General features: G+C 33.2%; 1 protein-coding gene across 3 annotated transcripts; it reads right to left on the reverse strand.

The window, feature by feature from the left end:
• Positions 1-6090: 6090 nt before the first annotated feature.
• LOC132720727 (multiple epidermal growth factor-like domains protein 10) lies at positions 6091-18134 on the reverse strand. Of its 3 annotated transcripts, XM_060704914.1 has the most exons (16): positions 17873-18134; positions 17248-17454; positions 16766-16903; positions 16042-16179; positions 15617-15760; positions 14661-14798; positions 14109-14249; positions 13530-13667; positions 12432-12572; positions 12077-12214; positions 11207-11344; positions 9154-9291; positions 8721-8759; positions 8208-8474; positions 7451-7753; positions 6091-6588 (listed from the first exon to the last, which is right to left on the reverse strand). In XM_060704914.1, exons 1-16 carry the CDS (start codon positions 18105-18107, stop codon positions 6497-6499), a joined length of 2535 nt encoding a protein of 844 aa, XP_060560897.1. In that variant the 5' UTR covers positions 18108-18134; the 3' UTR covers positions 6091-6496. The 3 variants fall into 3 exon arrangements, with proteins under 3 accessions (XP_060560897.1, XP_060560899.1, XP_060560898.1); XM_060704916.1 differs by lacking the exon at positions 11207-11344; XM_060704915.1 differs by lacking the exon at positions 8721-8759.
• Between the last annotated feature and the right edge of the window lie 4228 nt (positions 18135-22362).

Raw genomic sequence — 22362 nt, forward strand, 5'->3', positions numbered from 1 at the left:
GTTGCAGAGAAGTAGTGCGGAAACGATTTTTACTCCATATGCATACTGCATAACTAATCAAGGGCCATAACTCTGAGTTAAAGTGTCTGACCGGAACAAGCCGACGATATGCGCATCTCCTCTTGATATTGATGATTCCCATAAAGTTTCGTTGAATTCCAGCCAGTAGTTGCAGAGAAGTAGTGCGGAAACGATTTTTACTCCATATGCATACTGCATAACTAATCAAGGGCCATAACTCTGAGTTAAAGTGTCTGACCGGAACAAGCCGACGATATGCGCATCTCCTCTTGGTATTGATGATTCCCATTAAGTTTCGTTGAATTCCAGCCGGTAGTTGCAGAGAACTACTCCGGAAACGATTTTAGTCTATATGCATATTACATAACTAATCAAGGGCCATAACTCTGAGTTTAAGTGTCTGACCGGAACAAGCCGACGATATGCGCATCTCCTCTTGATATTGATGATTCCCATAAAATAGATAAATACAGAATCCCTAAAGAAAGCCCAACACGGCAAAATTGAAAATGTTGCAGGCTCGGTTTGATTGAGCCTGTTCATGGACGGTACTGGAAAGTGCAAGTTACCGTCCACGCCCCCTAGCACCGGCTTAAGCAGAATTCAACATTTAAACATGAAATGGTAAAAATTTTGAATTTAGAAACATCCGCAGATGTGTTCATACGGCGGTTATCATGGAACCTTCAATGTGACACTTTCGTGCCATTCCATGAAAAGCGGCGTATGGTCCCCAAGTAATAAAAAGCGTGTGCCCTAAACGAGAAAACAATGGGCGGAACTAAATAAAATGGAATTTTGAAAGAGGATCTGAGGTTATGAAATAGATAAATACAGAATCCCTAAAGAAAGTCCAACACGACAAAATTGAAAATGTTGCAAGCTCGGTTTGATTGAGCCTGTTCATGGACGGTACTGGAAAAATTCTGAAAACAAAGTGATCCCTCGGAAGCATTAATCACAACAAAATTACAGAAGAATTGCAGACTCGGTTTGATTGAGTCTGTACATGAGAGATAATGAATAAGTGCAACATCCCTTACGCCCCTTAGCACCGGCTTAGCGGTACTCAGTTCTCAACACTTCATAGTGCTGGCCTCAATGATCCCGAAGAACCAGAAAATATAACAACACTGAAGGCAACGTTCACAGGACGCAGCTCCCGACACACCAAAGTAGGGCACCCAGAAAGCACCAATAGTCGTTGAATTCTGGAAACAAAGTGATCCCTCGGAAGCATTAATCACAACAAAGTAACATAAGAATTGCAGACTCGGTTTGATTGAGTCTGTACATGAAGTTGACTTTTTAAGGTATTTCTATTTTTAGCTTCAGCAGCATATAAAAGGGGGCTAACAAATAAATATAAACAAACTTTGTAAAAGACTACGAAAAAATGCTACAGACAAATATGATAAACAAGATCATCAAGGAAAGGTGGCGTTCAAAGAACACAACCCCCACCCGACCCATCAACAAGAATCAGTGGCAAGGAGCCCAGGAGGACCCCAAACAAAAACAGGATAGGGCACAAGACAGAGAGCACGGACAGGTTAATCACTAAAAGATAAATAATTTGTAACTGATAAGGAATTCAAAGAAAACAAATAAATGATTGAATAATAGGCCCACAAAGTCAAAGGGCACAGGGGAAGGGGACAGGAGACCGGGAGAAGGGGGGTTTAATCAAAGAAATAAAAACTAGGGGTAAAGGGGAAGATACTTACCGTAGACGAGATAACGAGGGACAACAGCAAAAGTGTCACCAAAACAGTATGAAACAACATAGACATACATCTGAGGAACACAGAGGGGCGCCGCCTTGGAACGGTCAGCAGCATAATAATGACTACTGGGGAGTTTAAACCGGTTTACGGTGCACCAAACCTCGCTCTTAGCCCCACCATGTTCCTATAAACAAGACAGTGTAAATAATATAACAAGAATAAAGATCAACAAGGCAAAGGCAACGTTCACAGGACGCCGCCCCCGGACACACCCAAGCAGGACACCCAGAAGGCACCAAACAAGTACCTGGAGTGGACCCAAGGGCGAAAGGAGCGGGACATGTTAAGTGAAATAATATAAACAAAAACAGGCCCATAAGGGAGAGAAAGGGAAAAGGGCTTTAAGGATCGGAAATATTACATCCCTGATTGAATGTACGGGGCGACTTTTTACGGCCTCCACACCACACGGCACAAACAACGCTGATGTGGCGATAAAATAGAGAGAAATAAGAATCCCTAAAGAAAGTCATACATAAGAGTAAATAATAAGTAACTGATAAGGAACTAAAAGAAACAAAATTAATGATTGAATAATAGGCCCATAAAGTCAAAGGGCACAGAGAAAGGGGACAAGCGACCCGGGGAAGGGGGAATAAATAAAAACTAGGGGCAAAGGGGAAGATACTAACCCCTAGACGAGAAAACAACAAGGGACACAAAAGTGTCACCAAAACAGTATGAAACAAGATTACCTGCAAGATTTAGATTGTATTTTTATAGGAAAATAAACGTTATGTGTGACAAAATGTAGATTGATTTTTTGTTTAAATTCTGTCATCATTTTTAAAACAGTGGTGCTGTCCATCTTAACTGGATGTTGGCACGACATTTTTTGTTAAAGTGTACTTCTTGTTGCTCTGTCTTCCTTTAAGACATTGAGTACTTTTGTTATGGTCATTGAGCTTTTGTTTTGTATGTTTCTACATATGCCCTTATCCCTTTTCAAATTCCTTATGGGGCCCGTTTTAAAGTTTTTTTTATTTCACACATTACATGTTCCCTCTCCTTTCACCCCCTTATGTCACTCCAGGTTTTGGTTTTGGGTGCCTTTGGGTGCTCCTACTTTGATGTGTCGGGGGCGTGGGGGCCTGTGAACGTTGCCTTTTGCCTTGTGATCTTTTAATTATTGTTCTTTTTTAGCTCACCAGAGCCGAAGGCTCGGGGTGAGCTATTAGTATCAAACTCCGTCGTCTTGCGTAAAAATCGTATTTTTCTTTCTCTGAAACTGCTGGGCAGATTTATTTCAAATTTGTTTCTGTAGCATCCTTGTGACAGTCACCACTTGAATTTTGTTCATGTCTTTTCAATTGGGCACCTTTTTGGGGTAAACAGAAGCTAAAAATAGAAAAACCTTTTTTAAACATTTCTACTAAAAAGGAACAATTGATGGATATAACCAACTTTTCTTTGATTTTTTGGGAAAGTCTTTTATAAAATTTGCTCATTTTAAATTTTGGTTTTGGCCCCCTTTTTGGGGGTCTCTTGGGCTAAAATAGAAAAAATTTAAACATTTTCTTCTACGAAAAAATGGATGTATTGATCCCCAAACCTTTGTATATTTTTGGTAGTTTTTTTAATAAAGGGTTTGCTCATATAATTTGTTTTGGGCCTTTTACGGGGGCCGCCCAACAAAAAATTACCTTTAAAACCTTAAAATTTTTAAGAGAACAAAGGGGGTTTGGTTTATCAAAAACTTTGTCTCAAATCATTTTTTTTGGGGTTTTCTTTTTTTCAATTTTGGGGCTCATTTTAAATTTGTTTGGGCCCCTTTTAGGGGCCAAAAAAGTTAAAAAATAAAAATCCTTTAAACACATCTACTATAGAACTAATTGATGGATGATCACCAAACTTTGTCTGTAGCATTCTTGGGTAGTCTTTTATCAAATTTGCTCATATTAATTTGATTGGCCCCTTTTAGGGGTCTCTAGAGCTAAAATAGAAAAACGTTCAGACATCTTCTTCTACAGAACTTATTGATGATGATCACCAAACTTTGCCTGTAGCATTCTTGGGTAGTCTTTATCAAGTTTGCTCATATTAATTTGATTGGCCCCTTTTAGGGGCCGCTAAAGCTAAAAATAGAAATACCTTTAAACATCTATATCTTGAGAACTTATTGATGGATGATCACTAAACTTTGTCTGTAGCATTCATGGGTAGTCTTTTATCAAAATATGACAAGGAAAGGCGGCGTTCAATGAACGCAACCCCCATATGACCCAGCATCAAAAGAACCAGTGGCAATGAGCCCAGGTGGACCAATTTGCTCATATTAATTTGATTGGCCCCTTTTAGGGCTCTCTAGGGCTAAAAATAAAAAAAAACTTTAAACGTCTTCTCCAACAGAACTAATTGATGGATGATCACCAAACTTTGTATCATTCTTGGGTAGTATTTTATCAAGTTTGCTCATATTAATGTGATTGGCCCCTTTTAGGGTCAGCTTATGGCCGCTGTATGAACACATCTGCGGATGTTTCTAAATTCAAAATCTTTTAACCAATAAAAAGAGTTTGGCATCTGTTGCAAAAAACGGGCAAATACAGAACATTGGTGTTGCTTTGAGCAAGAAAGAATTTCCTGGAATTTTAAAGAAAGTCTGGAATAAAGTGGCAATATTTGAAAATGCTGCTCATAGATTTCGGAAGTCATGTTTATTTCAATTAATAGTAAATGGTATTGATCCCTGTAAGTTACCCCTTTCAAGAAGTAGAAAACCCACCAGTTTGGCAGGAAAATTTGGAAGAAGATAAAAAACATATTTTAAAACTCCAAAATTTGTAGGGGAAAATAATGGGGTTTTATGCAATAAAAATTTAGAGTTTCAGGTCAAGAAATAGGCTAAGTAAGGAGAGATGATTCTAAAAAAACATTTCAAAGAGGGAAATTTAATTGGTTTTTAAAAAATAGATATGGTAACACAGCTCCAGATTTTGCAAAGCCTGACATTTCCAGAAGCTAAATACAGAAGACAAAGAAAAATGGTGCGATTGTCTTGCAAAGTTTTCAAAAGGGAAATATCTGGATTAGCGGCAATAGAAATGCTTAGAGAGCGTGAACAAAAGAAGAAAGAAAATGTTCAAGATAAAAAAAAATGGCAAAATAAAAAAAATTGAGGAGAGAATGCGTAAAACAAAGGGAAGCAGAATGGGAATGAAAGAAAAGGGAACGTGAGGAGGCGCTTAAGATAATAACGATACCACAGGGAGGAAATATGATGACAGTGATAGCGAGTCTGATTACAAGTATAAGTCTAGGGCATTTGTGGATGATGTAAATAGTGATGAGTTTGAAGAGGAGTTTGAGATGTGTCCCTCGTGCAATAAAGGGGATTAAAATCCATCACGATGGGTAACCTGCGAAGAGTGCATGAAACGCTGGCATTTTATTTGTGCAAACAGGCCTCAATTTGAGTTATTTGTGCAAACACGCCTGAATTTAAGGTACTTGATGAGGATGAGAGGAAAAAGAACTGATGCAATCTGTCTGTCCATTATGTGAATGAAAACATGTACTTGTAAAATTTATCAAGTCATAAATAATGATTTAGAATTGAATTGACTCTTGTCTTGTTCTGATATTTTTATTTTGAATTCAATTTATGCATATGAAAGAAAAAAATTTTTTTGTTTAAGCTATCATTCATGTAGAGAGGGTGTCGGTTTTAGGGCATATTAAGTGACGATATTAGGCAAGAGAAAATAAAAATTGACCGAAACAGATAAGGTTTTAAAGTTTTCTTTAGGTATGGTATAAGTATTTTATAAAACTTAAATTTAAAAAAAAAAATCGACCTATGAAATGTCCCAAACATTATTAGATGCAATTGTTGGCTACATCGGTTAGTTTTTAGGTACAAATTTTAAAGAGTTTTCGGTATATGGATAAGTTTTACTCTAGTTGAAAAAAAGAAATCTTCATACTTTTATATATTTTATAGTTAAATTGCTTGACTTTTGTTGAATGTCTGAGACTGAATATTAAATATTTCAACGATGTTGCAACAAAGAATTTTTTAATACCTTATTTTCACGGAGAATCCTTGACTATATTTGTAATAGTTTTTATTTATAGAAATTATTTAGATAAAATAGCAATATATGTAAACGGTAGGCATGAACTATTATAATAAAAACATGTACTTCCTGGAGCAGCAATTATCTTGTCGGGTGTTATCTTTTTTGCAATAAGATTCTGATTACTTTTTAACAATGATACTTAGCGACAAACCCTTCCTGTATTTAAAAAAAAAAACATTCAAAACCAAACACAACTGGGGATAGATTTTTATTTAAAGTGAAATAAAATGAAAAAGAAATATACAAAAACATTTCTCCATTTAACAAAAATTCAAGAGTCATCAGTGATCATCAAGATAGTTATATCACTTCAAATAATTGTTGAATGTAGAAATAACAAAGGGCAGATACATAGTATTGTTTGCAAAATTGTTCTGTTACGTGCCATTTGAATGTCTTCAACAAAATGAAGATGATTTATCAGAAACAATATAATAGTTAACATCTTGTGCGAATGTATCTCTGCATTAACATAGTCATAACACTTCCATAGACACATTTTTGTCGAGTATGGTCAAATCTCAAGTAATAACAACAATGTTGCATTTAATAACAGCCAGTTATTAAACAACAATCGTGTGCAACTGTTTATTCAATCGTCTAACATCACATTACGCTGCAAAGAAACAAAAACGTGACACCCGAGACGAATACCAATATACCAGATATGGTAAAAGATGGCGCTGTATTCCAGGGATCTGAAAATAGATTTTGTAATTTTTTTTTTCTTTTTGTTGTGTCATCGTTTGTACAAATAAAAACTAACACCAGTCACCAATATGTGCTGGAAACAAATAGGTACTCTATTATGTTGTTTTTGACGTTTTCAAATTCATGCTTATTTTAGCAATTATTAATTTTTATCCAGCCAGATATCAGAATATTAAGATCTTATCGTTTTTAAGGTACGTGATTTCTATGGAAAAAAAATTGATTTGATCATAGTAAAATAAACTTGTGTAACAGCTACAGACACAAAAACCCATTTATACGGTTTCATATATCCAACCTAAAATTAATTTCCCTGTAATTCTTTGAAATTGTCCTATAAAACATTTATGTATGATCTTCAAGTTTGGTTATCTAACGTGAAGTCAATTTTAAAGATAACCCCGCCAATAAAAGTTATGCTAGATCACACAATCTCTAATAATATTATAAATTATAGAAAAAATGTAGAAATAAATGTTATTTGCTTTAATCGTGTGTATTAGCTTGTCATGTATTCAGAAGACAGATTACTACACAAATATATATATATAGATAACTACAATTTTCTTTGTGTTTTCATAGAAATATGATGTTTAACAGTCTCATATTTGATGCATTTCAGTTGTCTCTTTACGTTTAATTACCTAAAAGTAACTAAAAACCTTTTCAAACGTAGCATTATTCTCACATTTAAACAGCATGCGAATGTAATTCATTGTAAGGTTAGGTAAATATTATTGTTTCAGGCTTAGATATTATATTGTATCTGGCAGCTTGTAATGTTTTTATGTTTGTAAATTACAAAGTACTCTACATTTATTATTTTTCGCTTGAATGTGATATTCTTACCCATAGTTGTACCCGTTGACGATCCTGACGAAGATCCACCAGTAGATCCTTGTGTAGGACCAGCTGTGGAACCCTGTGTAGGACCAGCTGTGGAACCCTGTGTAGGACCAGCTGTGGAACCCTGTGTTGGACCAGCTGTGGAACCCTGTGTAGGACCAGCTGTGGAACCCTGTGTTGGACCAGCCGTGGATCCTTGTGTAGGGGATTCAGTGGAACTTTGTGTAGATACTGTTGGTGGGTTTACAGATGTGCTTTCGGTCGGTCTGTCAGTGGGCGTTGCAGAGTGTGTGCTTGAACTAGTTCCTTTTCAAATATGTTTACAATATCAGTAAAAGAGTGAAGGTCCTATAATTTTGGGCTCATTTTCATATAAGAACAAGGCTACTCGGAAAGAATAGGTAACAAAGTACGGAAATTAAGGAAGCTTATCTAGGAGAATGTAATCATAGATTTAAGTACAAAATTGACATTGTATTTCTAGTATGGATTAATGGAATCTAAGCTGCTTAATTGCCTGCCTCAGACAGATCAGAAATATATAAAAACATGCACTTTATCTAACATGCTTATATATGTTATATTCAAGTAGGAGTACCACTTATTCGAACACTAATCTAAACATTTGAGTGTGCCCGCACTCAAACTACTAAAGGCGCAAAACAATTCATTTTTGAAAATGGTACGAGTATATTACGTCGTAAAGAAACTGTTCCAATGCGATCAAAATTTGTACGATACAATAAGGTGTTATATTTACCACTGTCTGTTGTTACGTCTGCTTGTGTTGTTGTGGAAAGTGACGTTGCTGCTGTTGTTGTTGTTGTTGAATCAGCGGTGGGACCTTGTGTTGTAGACGGTGTAGAACTGGTCGTTGGGCTTAGAGTTGAAGTCTGTCCCGTGTTTATTGTTGACCTTTCTGTTGTTACTTGTGTTGTTAAAGTTGTAGGAACGTGTGTTGTACTGCTCGTTGTAGGCTGTGTTGTTTCTTGTGTTGTGGTAGGTGCTGTCTGAGTCGTGCTTTCACCTTGTAAAATGTAATATTTATCAACTATTGATTTTAGAGAAGAAACTATATTGAAATAATTGATATGATGGATATTGATAGAAGGGTTATATTTTAGCGTAGCGCAATCATTCAATGCCACTACTAGCGCGTCACTAAGAATGAAACAAACATAGTCCATGCGAAATAGCTAGAAAATACAGGTTAGTAAGGATAAATGTACTATTATGACTAGGAAGTTACGCACTTGCACTTCTTCTATCTTACCTTGCGTGGTCGTTGGTACAGTAGTTGTGCTTGGAATTGCTAAAATAAAATATATCATGAGAAAGTGAGATCGAACAACCGGGACAAGAGCCTGATGGCTATGGGCTTTTGCATTATAGAAACATATATGATAGTCATCCATTAGGTTCTGATAATGGACCCTTAATTTTTCATCTTACATAACTTTGTACATATGACCATAAGATAATAATTTGTTGCATTTAATTGTTGTTAAGATAAGTAAACATTGGATCTGCTGATGGTAACTCAATATACCATTACATCCAAAGCAGACCAAAATGAGCCAGGACATCCGTGCCGCCTGATTCTTTGATGTTTGGAATTTACTTTAAAAGAATAACTATATACATATATAAAACTTCACTTAACTGTAATTTAGTTATATGATAAAATAATAGCAGATTTATATTACCCTGGTCGCAGTTTGTACCCTCCCAGCCTGCAGCACAGTTTCCAGGACACGCCCCATTAACTGAATCACAATCGGCACCAGATTCGCATTGTCCACAAGGTGATTGACAGTTTGTTCCATATGTACCGGGACTGCACGCTGGGAGTATAAGCAAACGATCAAATTACTTAAAATTCAACTTCATATTTAGACTAATTTATGAAGCAATTAATAAAGCTACTGGGTTGAAATACTCTGCAGAATTTGGCGTATGGATTTTCCTATAGCTATGACGTCAAACTTATTCATTATTACAAGTCGAAATAAAAGAAAAAAATTAAAGTCTGGTTGATAATGCAAAATCTATCGGAATTATATTGTTCTATCTAATCGTGTGAGAAAGATTAATAAAGGAATATTGCACACAGAAAACATCCTATTCATGTTTTGTAAATCATGGTTTCGGTGCTACATGACGCTAGCCAACCTTAGTTAACATTAACCATGTTGTTGTGGTCTAAGCTTAATGAGGGTCCATCCGCCCTTTTAGGCACTCTGAGTACGGACCCCGTCTTGTATTTTATCAAACGGTTTTTAAATCAAGCACGCTAAGATGGATAAATCCTTTTGTTGTTTAAGCCTGTACACGTTTGACTTCAGATAAAAGTTCGTATATCAGAATCGAATGCAAAAAAAGCGTCTTTATAGAAATGCAAATTCATAATTAATTGTTTATGTTATTTATCTAATTTATTAATGTGTTAACTGTCATCAGTTGTTTTTCTTAAAAAACTGCATTTAGCTTTTTTAAACTGTTAGTATAGTCTTTGGATTAGACCAGGTTATTTAAAAACTTGTCTAATCCTTATACAGTCGTCCATACAATTCTCGTCCATTCATTGAACAATCGTAATTTTTGTACGAAGAACGCATAACTTATGTGTGAAAAATAAGTTCCGTTTCTAAAGTAAAACAGTTTATATAATTAAACAGCATTTGAAATATTGCAAACACGTGTAATGTATGCAAGTAATAAATTTATACGCTATATCTCAGTATACATGTATACCACACTTTAATGAAGTTATTTTTAATAGAAATTCGGTAAAAACATTATTATCCGTATGTTTTGAAAATTTGTCGGCAAGTATAGTGAGATTACATGGTGGTAACAAATACACAGCATATAAACGAAATCACTGTACCCTGTCTTGTGAGCCTATACAATTCAATATGTACCCTGTCTTGCGAGTACAAGTACATATAACTTCCGATCACTGTATCCTTCATGGGAGCCTATATATTTTAACTTGTATCTTTTTTTTGCGAACACAGGAAGTAGACTGGTTTATATACTGTGAATTACAGGTCTTTTTTTTTTTTGTTGTTGTTGTTGTTGTTGTTTCCTATTTTAGAAATGGCAAACATTAGATCTATAACGTAAAAACAATAGTTTTTGAGCATGTTAGATGCTAATCACCAGAAAAAAGGAAGGCTCAATGTATAACTAATTGTCAAAAGTTGCTCTGTTTTAATTTAATGCCAAACTGTTTGCCATAGGTTAGTCCTGCTTTTTATTTCTTGAGGAGTAAGTTTTGAGTTTGAAAACTTCAATTTTAAAAACAAAGAACTATAGCCTTTAAACTTAACTGGGAAGCTTTCGGCTCTACTGATAAAAACAGTGCAGAACTTGGATTTCAGTTGAATACAAGGCAGGGAAACGGAGTAACATCAAGTTTTTAAATTAGTAAAGTTTTGAACATTGCATAATGCCGTGTATGTATGTCGTAACAACAACATATAGAAAAATATTTAAGCAAACTTATTTTATTTGACAAATAGTTTAAAGATAAACATATCTTTGTTTTGCGCACAACAGCGAGGTGAATCATACGATTATGATAAGCCGTTATTTTGTTACAAATTAAAAATACATTAAATAATTAAACGGACTAAAATCATTTATCTTTCAAAATACCTGTTTTTACTTACTTATAAAAAACGTATACTAGTTATGGATCGACTTAAGCTTGTGTTAGATGAACTTTGATTTTTTTTAAATAAAAGCATGTACCTTGTTTGCAATTTGGTCCCTGCCAACCTGCTGCACAATTACCAGGACAACTTCCATTCACAGCATTGCATGTAACTCCAAACTCGCATTGTCCACAGATTAATTCACAGTTCAAGCCGTATAGCCCAGTAGGACACGCTTCAATATTATCAAAAATAAATGTAAAGAGGATATTCTAGTTTTCCTTTAAATACAGGCTTAAATCTTCAACCCTTGGTATGGAAATAAATCTATGAAAATAATGAAATCTGATAATTTTTATTCCAGAAAATAAATCTTGTATTTATAGAAAAAACTAAAGGTTCTTTAATTATACTGTTAATTGTTCTCTTTTTCAACCAAGCGATTCGAAAGCCTTCTCATTTCATTAAGTGTTTAGCTGAATTTAAAAGAAAAATTGTCCGGCACATACCAGTGAAGATACAGAAAATATGTTTTATAGCAGTGAAAAACAAATTTCAAAAATGAAATTACGTAAAATGAAAATATGCATTTTATTGTAATTCATCAATATGTGTCATATTTAATTTATAAGTACATGTATATAATAAACATATATATCCTGTTAGTTTACAGTACAGAGTGGTATGCTTTTAAAATAGGCAACGGCTATTGCTTTGCACATAATGTACATGTACATATAATATCCCCCTGGTTGAAAAATAGGTATGATTATTTAATTTTCTATAAGAAAAGACGAATCAGCATATAGGTTTTAAATATTTATCCATTTATTTAAAAAAAAAAGCTGGGAATATCCGTTTTCAGTGGTCTTTTAAAATATGCTAACTCATCTGGAAATTGTAGTTTTACGAGTTTTTATGGAAAAGCGTAGTTCATTGATACCAAAATCTAATTTAATAATGTTACCCGAATCACACAGCGACCCTTGAAATCCTGCAGCACAACCATTCAAACATGTTCCGTTGACATGATAACAAGTTTCGTCTGCTAAGCAGTTACTACATGTTCCGGCACATTGGAAGCCATATGTTCCAGCGGGACATTCTAAAACATAATTATTGAGTACATTTAAATTGTAGTGGAGTCCTTTATTTCGACTTGAAACATATTATATTTCTTTACTAAGAAAAACTTTGAAATGGAAACAACATTGATATGTTACATGAAACACTAAGTAATTGAATGCATCAATGTAATAAGAAATCCTCCTTCATATCGTATAAACTAACTGACTTGTAAACCATATGTCTTGATTTTTTACCTTGTTTACAATTTGATGAAGTAAAGCCCGCATCACACAAACCGCTCGGGCAATCTCCCGTGATATCATCGCACGCGGCGCCGCCGAGACACGGGCCGCATGATTCCATACAATCAACACCATAACTGCCATCTGAACAACCTGTAGAACAAAACAACATTATATCTCAATTATATGAAAAACTCATGGCTTTTTGTCCCCCGCCTTTTCGAAGAAAAAGGGGGATATAAAAATAGGCTCCGTGTTCGGTCACTAACTTTGTCATTTATGAAAGGAATTTGAAATAACTTGGCACAAATGTTTATTATAATAAGACGATGTGTCATGCGCAACAACCAGACCCCTACCTCGAGGATCAAGGTCACTTGCTCATTCAAGGTCAACATTGTCTATTTGAAGGTATATGTCCTGTCCGGTCCATAACTTTCTTATCTATGAAGGTATTTTGTAAATACTTGCCATAATTGTTCACAATAATCAGACGTTGTGTCATGTGCAAACCAGTCACCTACCGTCAAGGTCACACTTGGAGATCAAATATTAACATAGTCTGTTACAGGGTATATTTTGTGTCCGGTCCATAACTTTGTCTGTTGACATATAGCATATTTACGAAAAAAAAACTAAAAAAAAAAAACTAAAAAAAAAAATTTAAAAAAACTTATTTTATATTTTTGCTATGCGCAATAAGAATCATGTGTGTGAGAGTAGCTGCGATTAGTCCTCTTGTGTGGAAAATAGATTTGATTAATCGTTATGTTCGGGAGAGTAGCTTCTATTAACCATCATGTGTTTGAAAGTAGCTTTGAATAACCATCTTGTCTGGGTGAGAAACTGCGACGTTAAAACCATCTTGTGTGGGAATGTAGCTTCTATTTACCATCTTGTGTGGGTGAGTAGCTACGATTAACCCATCTTATGTTAGATAGTACATGTAGCTACGATTGAGAGAGTAGCTACTATTATGGATAAGATTTACAGCATAGCATGATACGTGCATTAATGAGTCGGATAATTTAAAATGATACAAGTTGACATCCTGGTTCTCTTTATGACGTTATGTCTGCTCACTCGTTAAGTTAGGTATAAAATATGAACCTTGATTACACAATGGACCTTGCCATCCAGGGTCACACTGTCCTGGACATGTGCCGTTTTCCTTGTTACAACTCGCACCTTGAGAACAATTTCCACATCGCTGAGAACAACCAAATCCGTAAAATCCATCGGGGCAATCTACAAAGTAAATTTATAAATATTTTGTTTTCATTCATAATATCATTCATTTACACATACATAATGCATATATAATTATATTGAATATGTCTTCCGTGTATTTTGCATTTATTGTGTTTTGAAAATGTTTCTGGATTTATCAAATGATATTGTAAATATCATTGTAGATTCATGTAGATTCGTTAAGAAATATTCTGTAAATTCATGAACCGTTAAGATATTTATATACTTTCATCTGCAGTATGTATTATATAATCACTGTTTTGACAATAAAAGCATCGCGTCTTACTATTTAATTGTTCTTATTTACCTACTAAATACCTATTTCCTATTTTATTTCCCTTTATTTTCTTTATTTGAAACAGGAACGATATAAAATTGCATATAAATACGAGTTGTAAAGTTAGTAGTTACAGGATTTATAGTATTATTTGAAAATACCTTGTTTACAATTAGTGCCGATAAAGCCAGGATCACATAAGCCACCGGGACAATCTCCATTAAAAATACTACATGCTGCTGCTCCCTGACACCGCCCGCATATTTCCAAACAATCGATACCGTAGTTACCATCAAAACATGCTGGAATTACATCATGTTCATTATATGGCGTGGTATTTGCTTTTAATCATCGATACGGTAATTATTTTAGTTTCTTTATTACATATATTTACTATAGTTCAAACATCGTCGTGTAATTTTATTAAATGAAGGCTAAACTATTTTACAATGTAAATAGGTTTAATCTAAACTGAACATACGAACAAGAATATAAAACTCCAAAATTTCTAATTTCTACAGCAGCCTGCATGTCATATGTATACAATGTATTCGCAATGCATAGATTGTCGCCAAACATGTGCGGGGCTGACAGCTGTTGTACATAACAAAGAAATATATAAAATAAAAGGTGACATGATTATTATATCAAAAACATTTGACAAAAGCACAAAATAAAAGGAAAAAAAGACACAAAGTAAATTAAAATCATACGCTGTATACACAATTCTCCTTGAAAGCCAGGATCACACTGTCCAGGACAAGTTCCATTCTCATTATCACATATACCATCCATTAAACAATTACCACACGGCGTTGTACAGCCTGCTCCGTAATATCCATCTGCACATTCTAAAAAATTAAGTTAAAACATACCAACTATAATCAACTGTTAGGTAATGTCTGGGTGGCTGAGAGGTTAACACGTAAGAATAGCAACGTAAGAATTAGCAACCTAAGGACTGCTAGCCATATGAGTTCAACCTCGGTCTGGGACCAGCCGTTCTTTCCTTGAGCAGGAATTGTTACTCAATGCTCAGTATTGGTTTCTTACAGGGATGGATTTGACAGTGTTTTAAGCTCGTAGTTTCCTTCACAATCAAACTAATGATAATATTATTACACACACAAAAATCAGTATAAACTAAATGTTGTTAAAGGCACATTAAGCCTCGGAAAAGAATATTTTTTCCGTCTTTAGAAAGGGTAAACATTAGTTTTATAACATTTAATTAATGGTTTAAGAGCATGTTGGATGGTTCAAATGAAAGAAATAGCACTGAATGTATATTTTCTGTCATGAAAGTAGTAAAATTTTAACAAATTAGTATTTTGACTTCCGTACAAAATACTCGATCAATGTAACATTTACTGCTCTATCTGTCAAAAGCCAACATAGGCAAAATGTGGTGCATGTAATTGGCCAATCAGTAACCTGTTAGAAACTAAAACAGAACATCAAACATAAAAAGCTTTTGAAAATGAATGATTAATGTATTTCTTGAGCATTATGGGCCTTTAAAACATAAAAAGCCAGCCTTCCTCTCGTTGATACATGTATATTTAGTGTTATTTACATTTTAATTTTTACACCAGAATATACTGTTTAAGTATTTTTGTTGATATAAACCATATAGGATAATAGATTGATGTTGATTTTTTTCGCTTACCTGTATAACACATGGAATCCTGCGGATCCCATCCTGGGGCACACCCGCTCTCACATATCCCTGTAAGTGCATTACAAGTGGTGGGTGGGGCACATTGTCCACATGGATTCTGGCAGTTGGCGCCATACTCGCCTACATCACATGCTAGGAATGTAAATGCGTTAACTTATTAAATTATTAGGTTTGATTATTGGTGTTTATATGATATGTGGACTTAATACTATTTTACAAAGATGTTTTGCGTATATGTCTATATGAAAACTATCGAAAACGTCCTTAACAATAAATGACAATAGTTATTGATTTCAAAATTGAATGTGCATCCTTTTTCAATAAACTTATATTTGAAAAATAATTTACTGTAAGAAACATTATCAAAAGTATTATATTTTTTGAATGAAGAATTATAATAAATAATGTCTTACGTGTTTTGCATAACTCGCCTTTCCAACCAGGGGCACATCCTAAGGGACAGGACCCGGTAATAGTATTACAAAATGCCCCAGCATCACAGTTCCCGCAAAACTCTTGACAATTTTCTCCGTATGTACCATTGACGCATTCTGGGAAATAACGTGAAAACAAAATGACACAAAAAATGATAGTTTGTTGATCTTAAAGTCAACTCTTTAAAAGGAAGATATATTTAATATTGAATCATACCAGTCTTTACTTCATTTATTCTTATATGAACCGGTAAAATTTTTAAATGACTTTGGTTCAACAACATTTAGGGCGGTGACCTTTAGTACTGCGGTAGTAATGACGTAGTTATTATTTTTAATGTACAATGATAATGATTAATATTCACGGACCTAGACCTTTTTTACTGGTATCAACTGTTGAATATTTTACTGGTATCAACTTAAAAGTATACATATGTACCAAAGTTTAAGCCAGTGATCAAGGACTGTAACATTTAAATCAATTTGCCATGTTTATTAGTGGCGCTTCGTATGTAGCTTGGCACATTTTCAGATACTAGTAACCACATGATATCGTGCCGGGATGGAAAAAGTATCTCGGAACGGTACTGCTTGTAACCGCCACAATCATTCTAGAATGGTGAGAACAATTAATTTAAGAAATTTTTGATTTCTGCCACTGTGCGTTCTTTAATGCAATGGTTGAAATATCATTTGTAATCACCAGTGAAGCATTGTGTTCCCTGATATCCGGCTGCACATTTGTTAGGACAGGTTCCTGTGATTTTATAACATGCTTCTTTGTCCAAACATTTACCGCATTTATTTTCACACTGGTTACCAAAGAAACCGTCATCACAAGCTAAAAACAGACCATTTGCAATCAATAATTATTGTAAAAAATATTCCGATATATTTTGGTAAATTCAATGACATAATTTTACGCATATAAATGTATAAATAGACATCAATGTTCAATCACAAATGTATTATGTTAGTTTTCACCCACTTTATGTAGTTTGTAACATTGAATGCCTTATTACACATGTTGATTGTCACATTGTATTTATTGTTAAATTACCATTAACTAAATTAGCACTATGTATATAAAAATAAATAAAACGAATCAAATCAACCTTACAATCATATAAAAAGCATAATTATTAAATAATTAACTTTTTAAAAACAGTTTGCTAACATGCATACCGGAAATAGCTTCGACTTCACATAGAGAGATGTAAGTATATTCGGGTCCAGTTGGACGCTTTACAATAATGGCGTTAGCATGTTCTTCCGGTTCAAGTACAATCTCGTATATACCGTCTGTGAACTGTATCCCTGAAGCATCAAAAACTGGAGACCCTGTGGTATCATTTATGTATAGCATAAAGTCATCCAACTGTGATCCAAAATCTGAATAAAAAGATACAGAAAGCCTGTGAAAATCAGACAGTATTCTTTTAAAACAAGAAATGATTTAAGATCACTTAAATTACAGCCATCAACAAGACGTTGTATCAGGTTTGAGATATGCCAGACAAAGTATGACGTTACGTGAATTCAACGTGTCTGTTTTGGGGAAAATATAAATTGTCATTTATTTTTTATAAACAAGTTGTTTTCTTGCACTTTTTCTAGTTGTATGTATCGGTTTTCCTCATCGTGTATGCAACTTCTATTTCATAAAGACTTTGCAAGGTTGTTAAATTCCTACAATCTCACTACTTGTCGTTACATGTATTTCAAATACATATGTGTCACATGTTTCATATCAAATAATTTAATTGCAATTGAAAAAAAGAGAATAAATAAATAAGGTGATGCTTATTACCTCCTCGTCCAAATATATTTATTTTCATAAGTGCTTGTGTTTGAGAAAATGTAAGCTGCCAGAAATTATCACCAGGAACGACTTGTTCACTACAACTACAGCATCGAGAAACATCCGGATTATCTCTGTCATAACATCCATCTATAGCCTTGTCCGCAGTCCATGCGAAACCATTGTAGGTCAAGTCATTACGATGAGTTGCCATTTGACCCGGCGCAACATTAATACCTATCATAGTTGAGCATTTTCAAGATCTTTATGGTTTTAGACAACAATATGATATGTCTATATGTGTGTGATTCTATAATGCAGTACTATCTATAATTATCTTATCTATAACAGCTAGATGCTCTGCAATCAGGAATAATTCTCGTCACAGATGAAAACTGAATAGTATTTAATCTTTCAATATTTACCTTTAAATACTAATTGTAATAAAACATTCTTGTTTTGTAAAATTTGTGCTGGGTTGGTTTTTTTGTTTTTTTTTTGGCGATTTCCCCCAAAGGAATGATCATAAAATTTAGCGATCCTTCCCCCTTTTCCCCGAAAGTTCCTATTAAATTTTTCCGGGTTGCAAGTGTCCGGTTTTTTTAAAGGGCCCTTTTTCAAACATATAAACAAATTTTCCCGAAAATTTTAAATTTTCAGAGCTTTAAAACCAAAACGCAAAAACTTTCTGATAACAAAAAACTTTAAAGTATTTCAGATTGAAGAAAATTCTCTGAATTGGTTTTTTCAAAAGCGGCCCTCATTTTCAAGACTCCACAAATTCCGCAAAAAAATTTAAAAAAAAAAACCAAAAAAATTTTTGTTTAAAAAGCAGAAAATATTGGTAAATGGTTTTTAAAATTCTTGAAAAATAACGATTATGGATTTTACATTTTTTTTGTATTTAGTGCCGCTTCCCGGGGAGCCCATTTTTTTTTTCATTTTTTGGGTTTTTGCATTCTTTTTTAGAAAATGGGCAATTTTATAATTTTAAAAAATACTAAATTACTACTAATTATAAAAAAAAAAAAAGTTTCGTCCTCCGAATTAAAATTTTTAAAAGATTTTTAAAATCCCAAAGCCCAAAAAATAAATGTGTAAGTTTGACTAACAAGGAAAAAAAATAAAACTGATTTTTTATCGGGAAACTTTTAAATTTAAATTTTTTTAAACCAAATTTGTTTATACTTTATAATTTGTTTAGTTTTCTTTTTATTAAAAATAATAAAAAATGTTAATTCCCGTAAAATTGTTAAAACTCAAAAGCATCTTTTTTTGGCAAATACTTTTTTGTAAACAAAAAATTTAAAGGCCCAAAAGAAAAAAAACTAGTTATTGAACGTATTTTTTTTTAAATATTTTAGTCCCAAGAAAAGAAAATATACAAAAATTTCCCAAAGAAAAACAACCTGGCAAGATAAAAATTTGGCAAAGGGAGTATTTTAAAAAAAAAGCTGTTAAAAAAAAATGTTTAAATTTTTTCCCAAAGTTATTTTAGAAATTTTTTTAAAAAATATTGTGTATCTTCATTTATCACACTTTTAATAAAACAAAATATTTTTTTTCCAAATTTAAAATTTTCGAAACCAAAATCTTGTTTTTTTTCCAAAAAAAATTTTAAAAAAAATTTTAAAAGATTTCCCCTAAATTTCTAAAAGAAAAAGTAGCCTACCAAGACGTTTTTAAACAAATTCATTTTAAAAAACCGGGTAAACAATTGGAAAAAAATCAAAAAAAACTTTTTGATTTTTTAAAACCCTTTTTAAACATTTGTTTTTTAAAAGGGAAAAAGCAAAAAAAGGAAAAAAATACCGCCAACCACTATTCGCTTGGGGAATTTTTGTAACCTGCCCCCTGTTGGGTTGAGGGAAATTTTTTTCCATAAATTTTGTTTCCCCAAAATTTTAATTTAATGCGGAAAATACCCTTTTAAAACATTTTGAAACGCCCTTTTTTTTTTTTTTAAAAAAAAAATTGTTTGGCCAAGAATTCGCTTTGGAGAAATAAAAAATTGACTAGGGAAACGAAGGGGTTTTTAAAAATAATTGTAAAAAAAACCCTTTTAAAATAATTTTTTGGCCCGTTAACGAAAATTTTAAATTTAATTTGGGGTTTTTGGACTTTTTAGGATTTTAACCCCGGGTTTTCTTTAACCCTTTAAAAAATTTTTTTCAAAATTCAAAATTTAAAAAACCCCCCAAAAAACAAAAATTTTTTATGGAAAACCCCAAACTTTTTGGGGTTTTGTTTTAAACCCAAAAGAATTGAAAGGTATTACCCCTAGAAAAAAATTTAAAAATTTTTCAGTTTTTGAATAGGGGTTTGTTTAATCAAAACAAATTTTTCAAATAAATGGGGAAAAGTTTTTTTGGATTTTTTTGTTCAAAAAGAAAATTTTTAAAATTTTTAACCTTGGCCGGGAAAATTTAATGTAATGAAATGGTCGCTTTTTAAAATGATAAAACATTTTTTTTAAAAATTTTAAATTTGCTTTTAAAAAAAAAATATAAATTGTTTTTATTTGGCCACCTGGCCTTTAAAAAACCCGTCGGCTAGTTTTTTTTATTTTTAATTTTATTTTGAACGGAATTTTTTATAAGAATAAAAAAATGCATTTGGTATTATTTAAAAATTTTTGGCCTTCGTTTTCAAATTTTAAAGCCCAGGGGGCCAAAAACGTTTTTCCCCCCGGCCATTTAAATTTTTTTGAAGTTGGGTTGTGCCCGAAAAATGAAAAATCTAAATTTAATTAAAATAAATATCCAATGAAATATTATCCAAATATGTACATAAAACGACTTCATGTCAATCGTAGTTATCTCCCCTCCTTTATTTAATACTATAAAACACAAACTGTTTTGTTAAGACACATAATACTGAATGTATTACATAGAATTTATATTATTTTTAAAAGGATATGATAAAGCTATATCAAAACAAATTTGCAAGTATATGAGAAGCTAATTTAGCAGATGTTTTGTTTAAATATACATGAAATAATCAGGTCTTATGATTCGTTACTTATCTTGCAATGTATACAAATATGAACAATGGAAGACTTCAAATGTTAAATGATACAAATTCAAAATATTGTCATTCTAACCTTGGTCGGGACTTGTAGTGTCAGACTGAGTTGTTGCTGCAAGTGATAAAACATATATATTGCTATTATCTAAACATATAAAATATGTATAATATTGGCATTGCGCATATAAATGCAGCTGGCATAGTTTTCATTCTTAGTGTAGTTGTAATTCTGTGATTACCATAACACATTCTTGACAATTCGCCTTCAGAGAAAGTAAAAAAAAACCATGACGCTATAGCTGCTATTGGCATTGCATTTTGACATTGTTATGATTCGGGTTCCATTCATTCAGCCACGGCATTTATTGAATAAAAGAAGTGGTCTAGTTCTCGATAGAAATGAACATCAAATTATATGAGATAGTAGAATATTGAATAATGTACGCTCAAAATGAAGCAACACAAATATTAAAAAAAAAATATGACGCATGCGCATGGATATTGTACCGGAAGGAAGCGACGTAGCAGACGATCCCGAGGTACTTGTTGCTACGCTTGGCGGGGATGTATTATCAGACGATGTAAGATCAGTTGATGATGATTGTTCTGTTGACGTTGACGTCATAAGACTAGTTGATGATGATATTGTGGTTGTTGCGCTTGCGTCTGTTGTCGTCTGCGTGTCACCCGTACCTGAACCAGTTGTAATAGAATTGAAAAGCGCCAGCTTGCAACAGCATGTGATATTTAGAATTTTGCTAAACAGACAAGACAATGAAGTACACTTGATAAAACAAAATATCATTTTCAAAGAAAAAAAATAGATTTTAAACTTAAATTAAATGAAACAATTTAAGATTAACTTATATCTGAATGCTTGCTTTCCGTAATACACACAATTATTTATTTCTTCATGCTATTTCTAACCTGTTTTTATTATAGATAATAATCAAGTTCTCAAACTTGAACAGGTTTGTTACCATGAAAATATAGTTTAGCTCAACTACATATATTTAACCTGAAAGCAGCTAGATCTATACATGTACAAAGAACCAAGCATACCGATACTAAGATAATAACATATAGTTCTAATAATAGTACACGTGGATAATATACAAGTCATTGTAAATGAAAGCAGCTACATTATATAGTTACTGCAGTATATAAACTATCTTGTTTTCTACATCTATCACATATCAAAATGTTGATTATTTTACAATGTAACATCATTTAGTAAATTATGTTTTGCAATTCGACTTTTATCACTTGAAGGTGTTTGCTTTAAATATAATGTAAGATAAGATTCAACGTCGGATGCCTATGGTTGACTTTAAGCCCGTCTCACACAAAACACGGTTGGACACACGATTCCCATACGGTATACTCGGTTATACACGGGTTGACTGGTACGAGTTTTGAGCTCCAACCGTGTTTGTGGTTTAGTTGGCACGAATTAGGCTCGAATATAGCAC

Source organism: Ruditapes philippinarum, unplaced genomic scaffold, assembly GCF_026571515.1.
Source record: "Ruditapes philippinarum isolate M1 unplaced genomic scaffold, ASM2657151v2 ctg3896_1_1_1_1, whole genome shotgun sequence".
Lineage (NCBI taxonomy): Eukaryota > Metazoa > Mollusca > Bivalvia > Venerida > Veneridae > Ruditapes > Ruditapes philippinarum.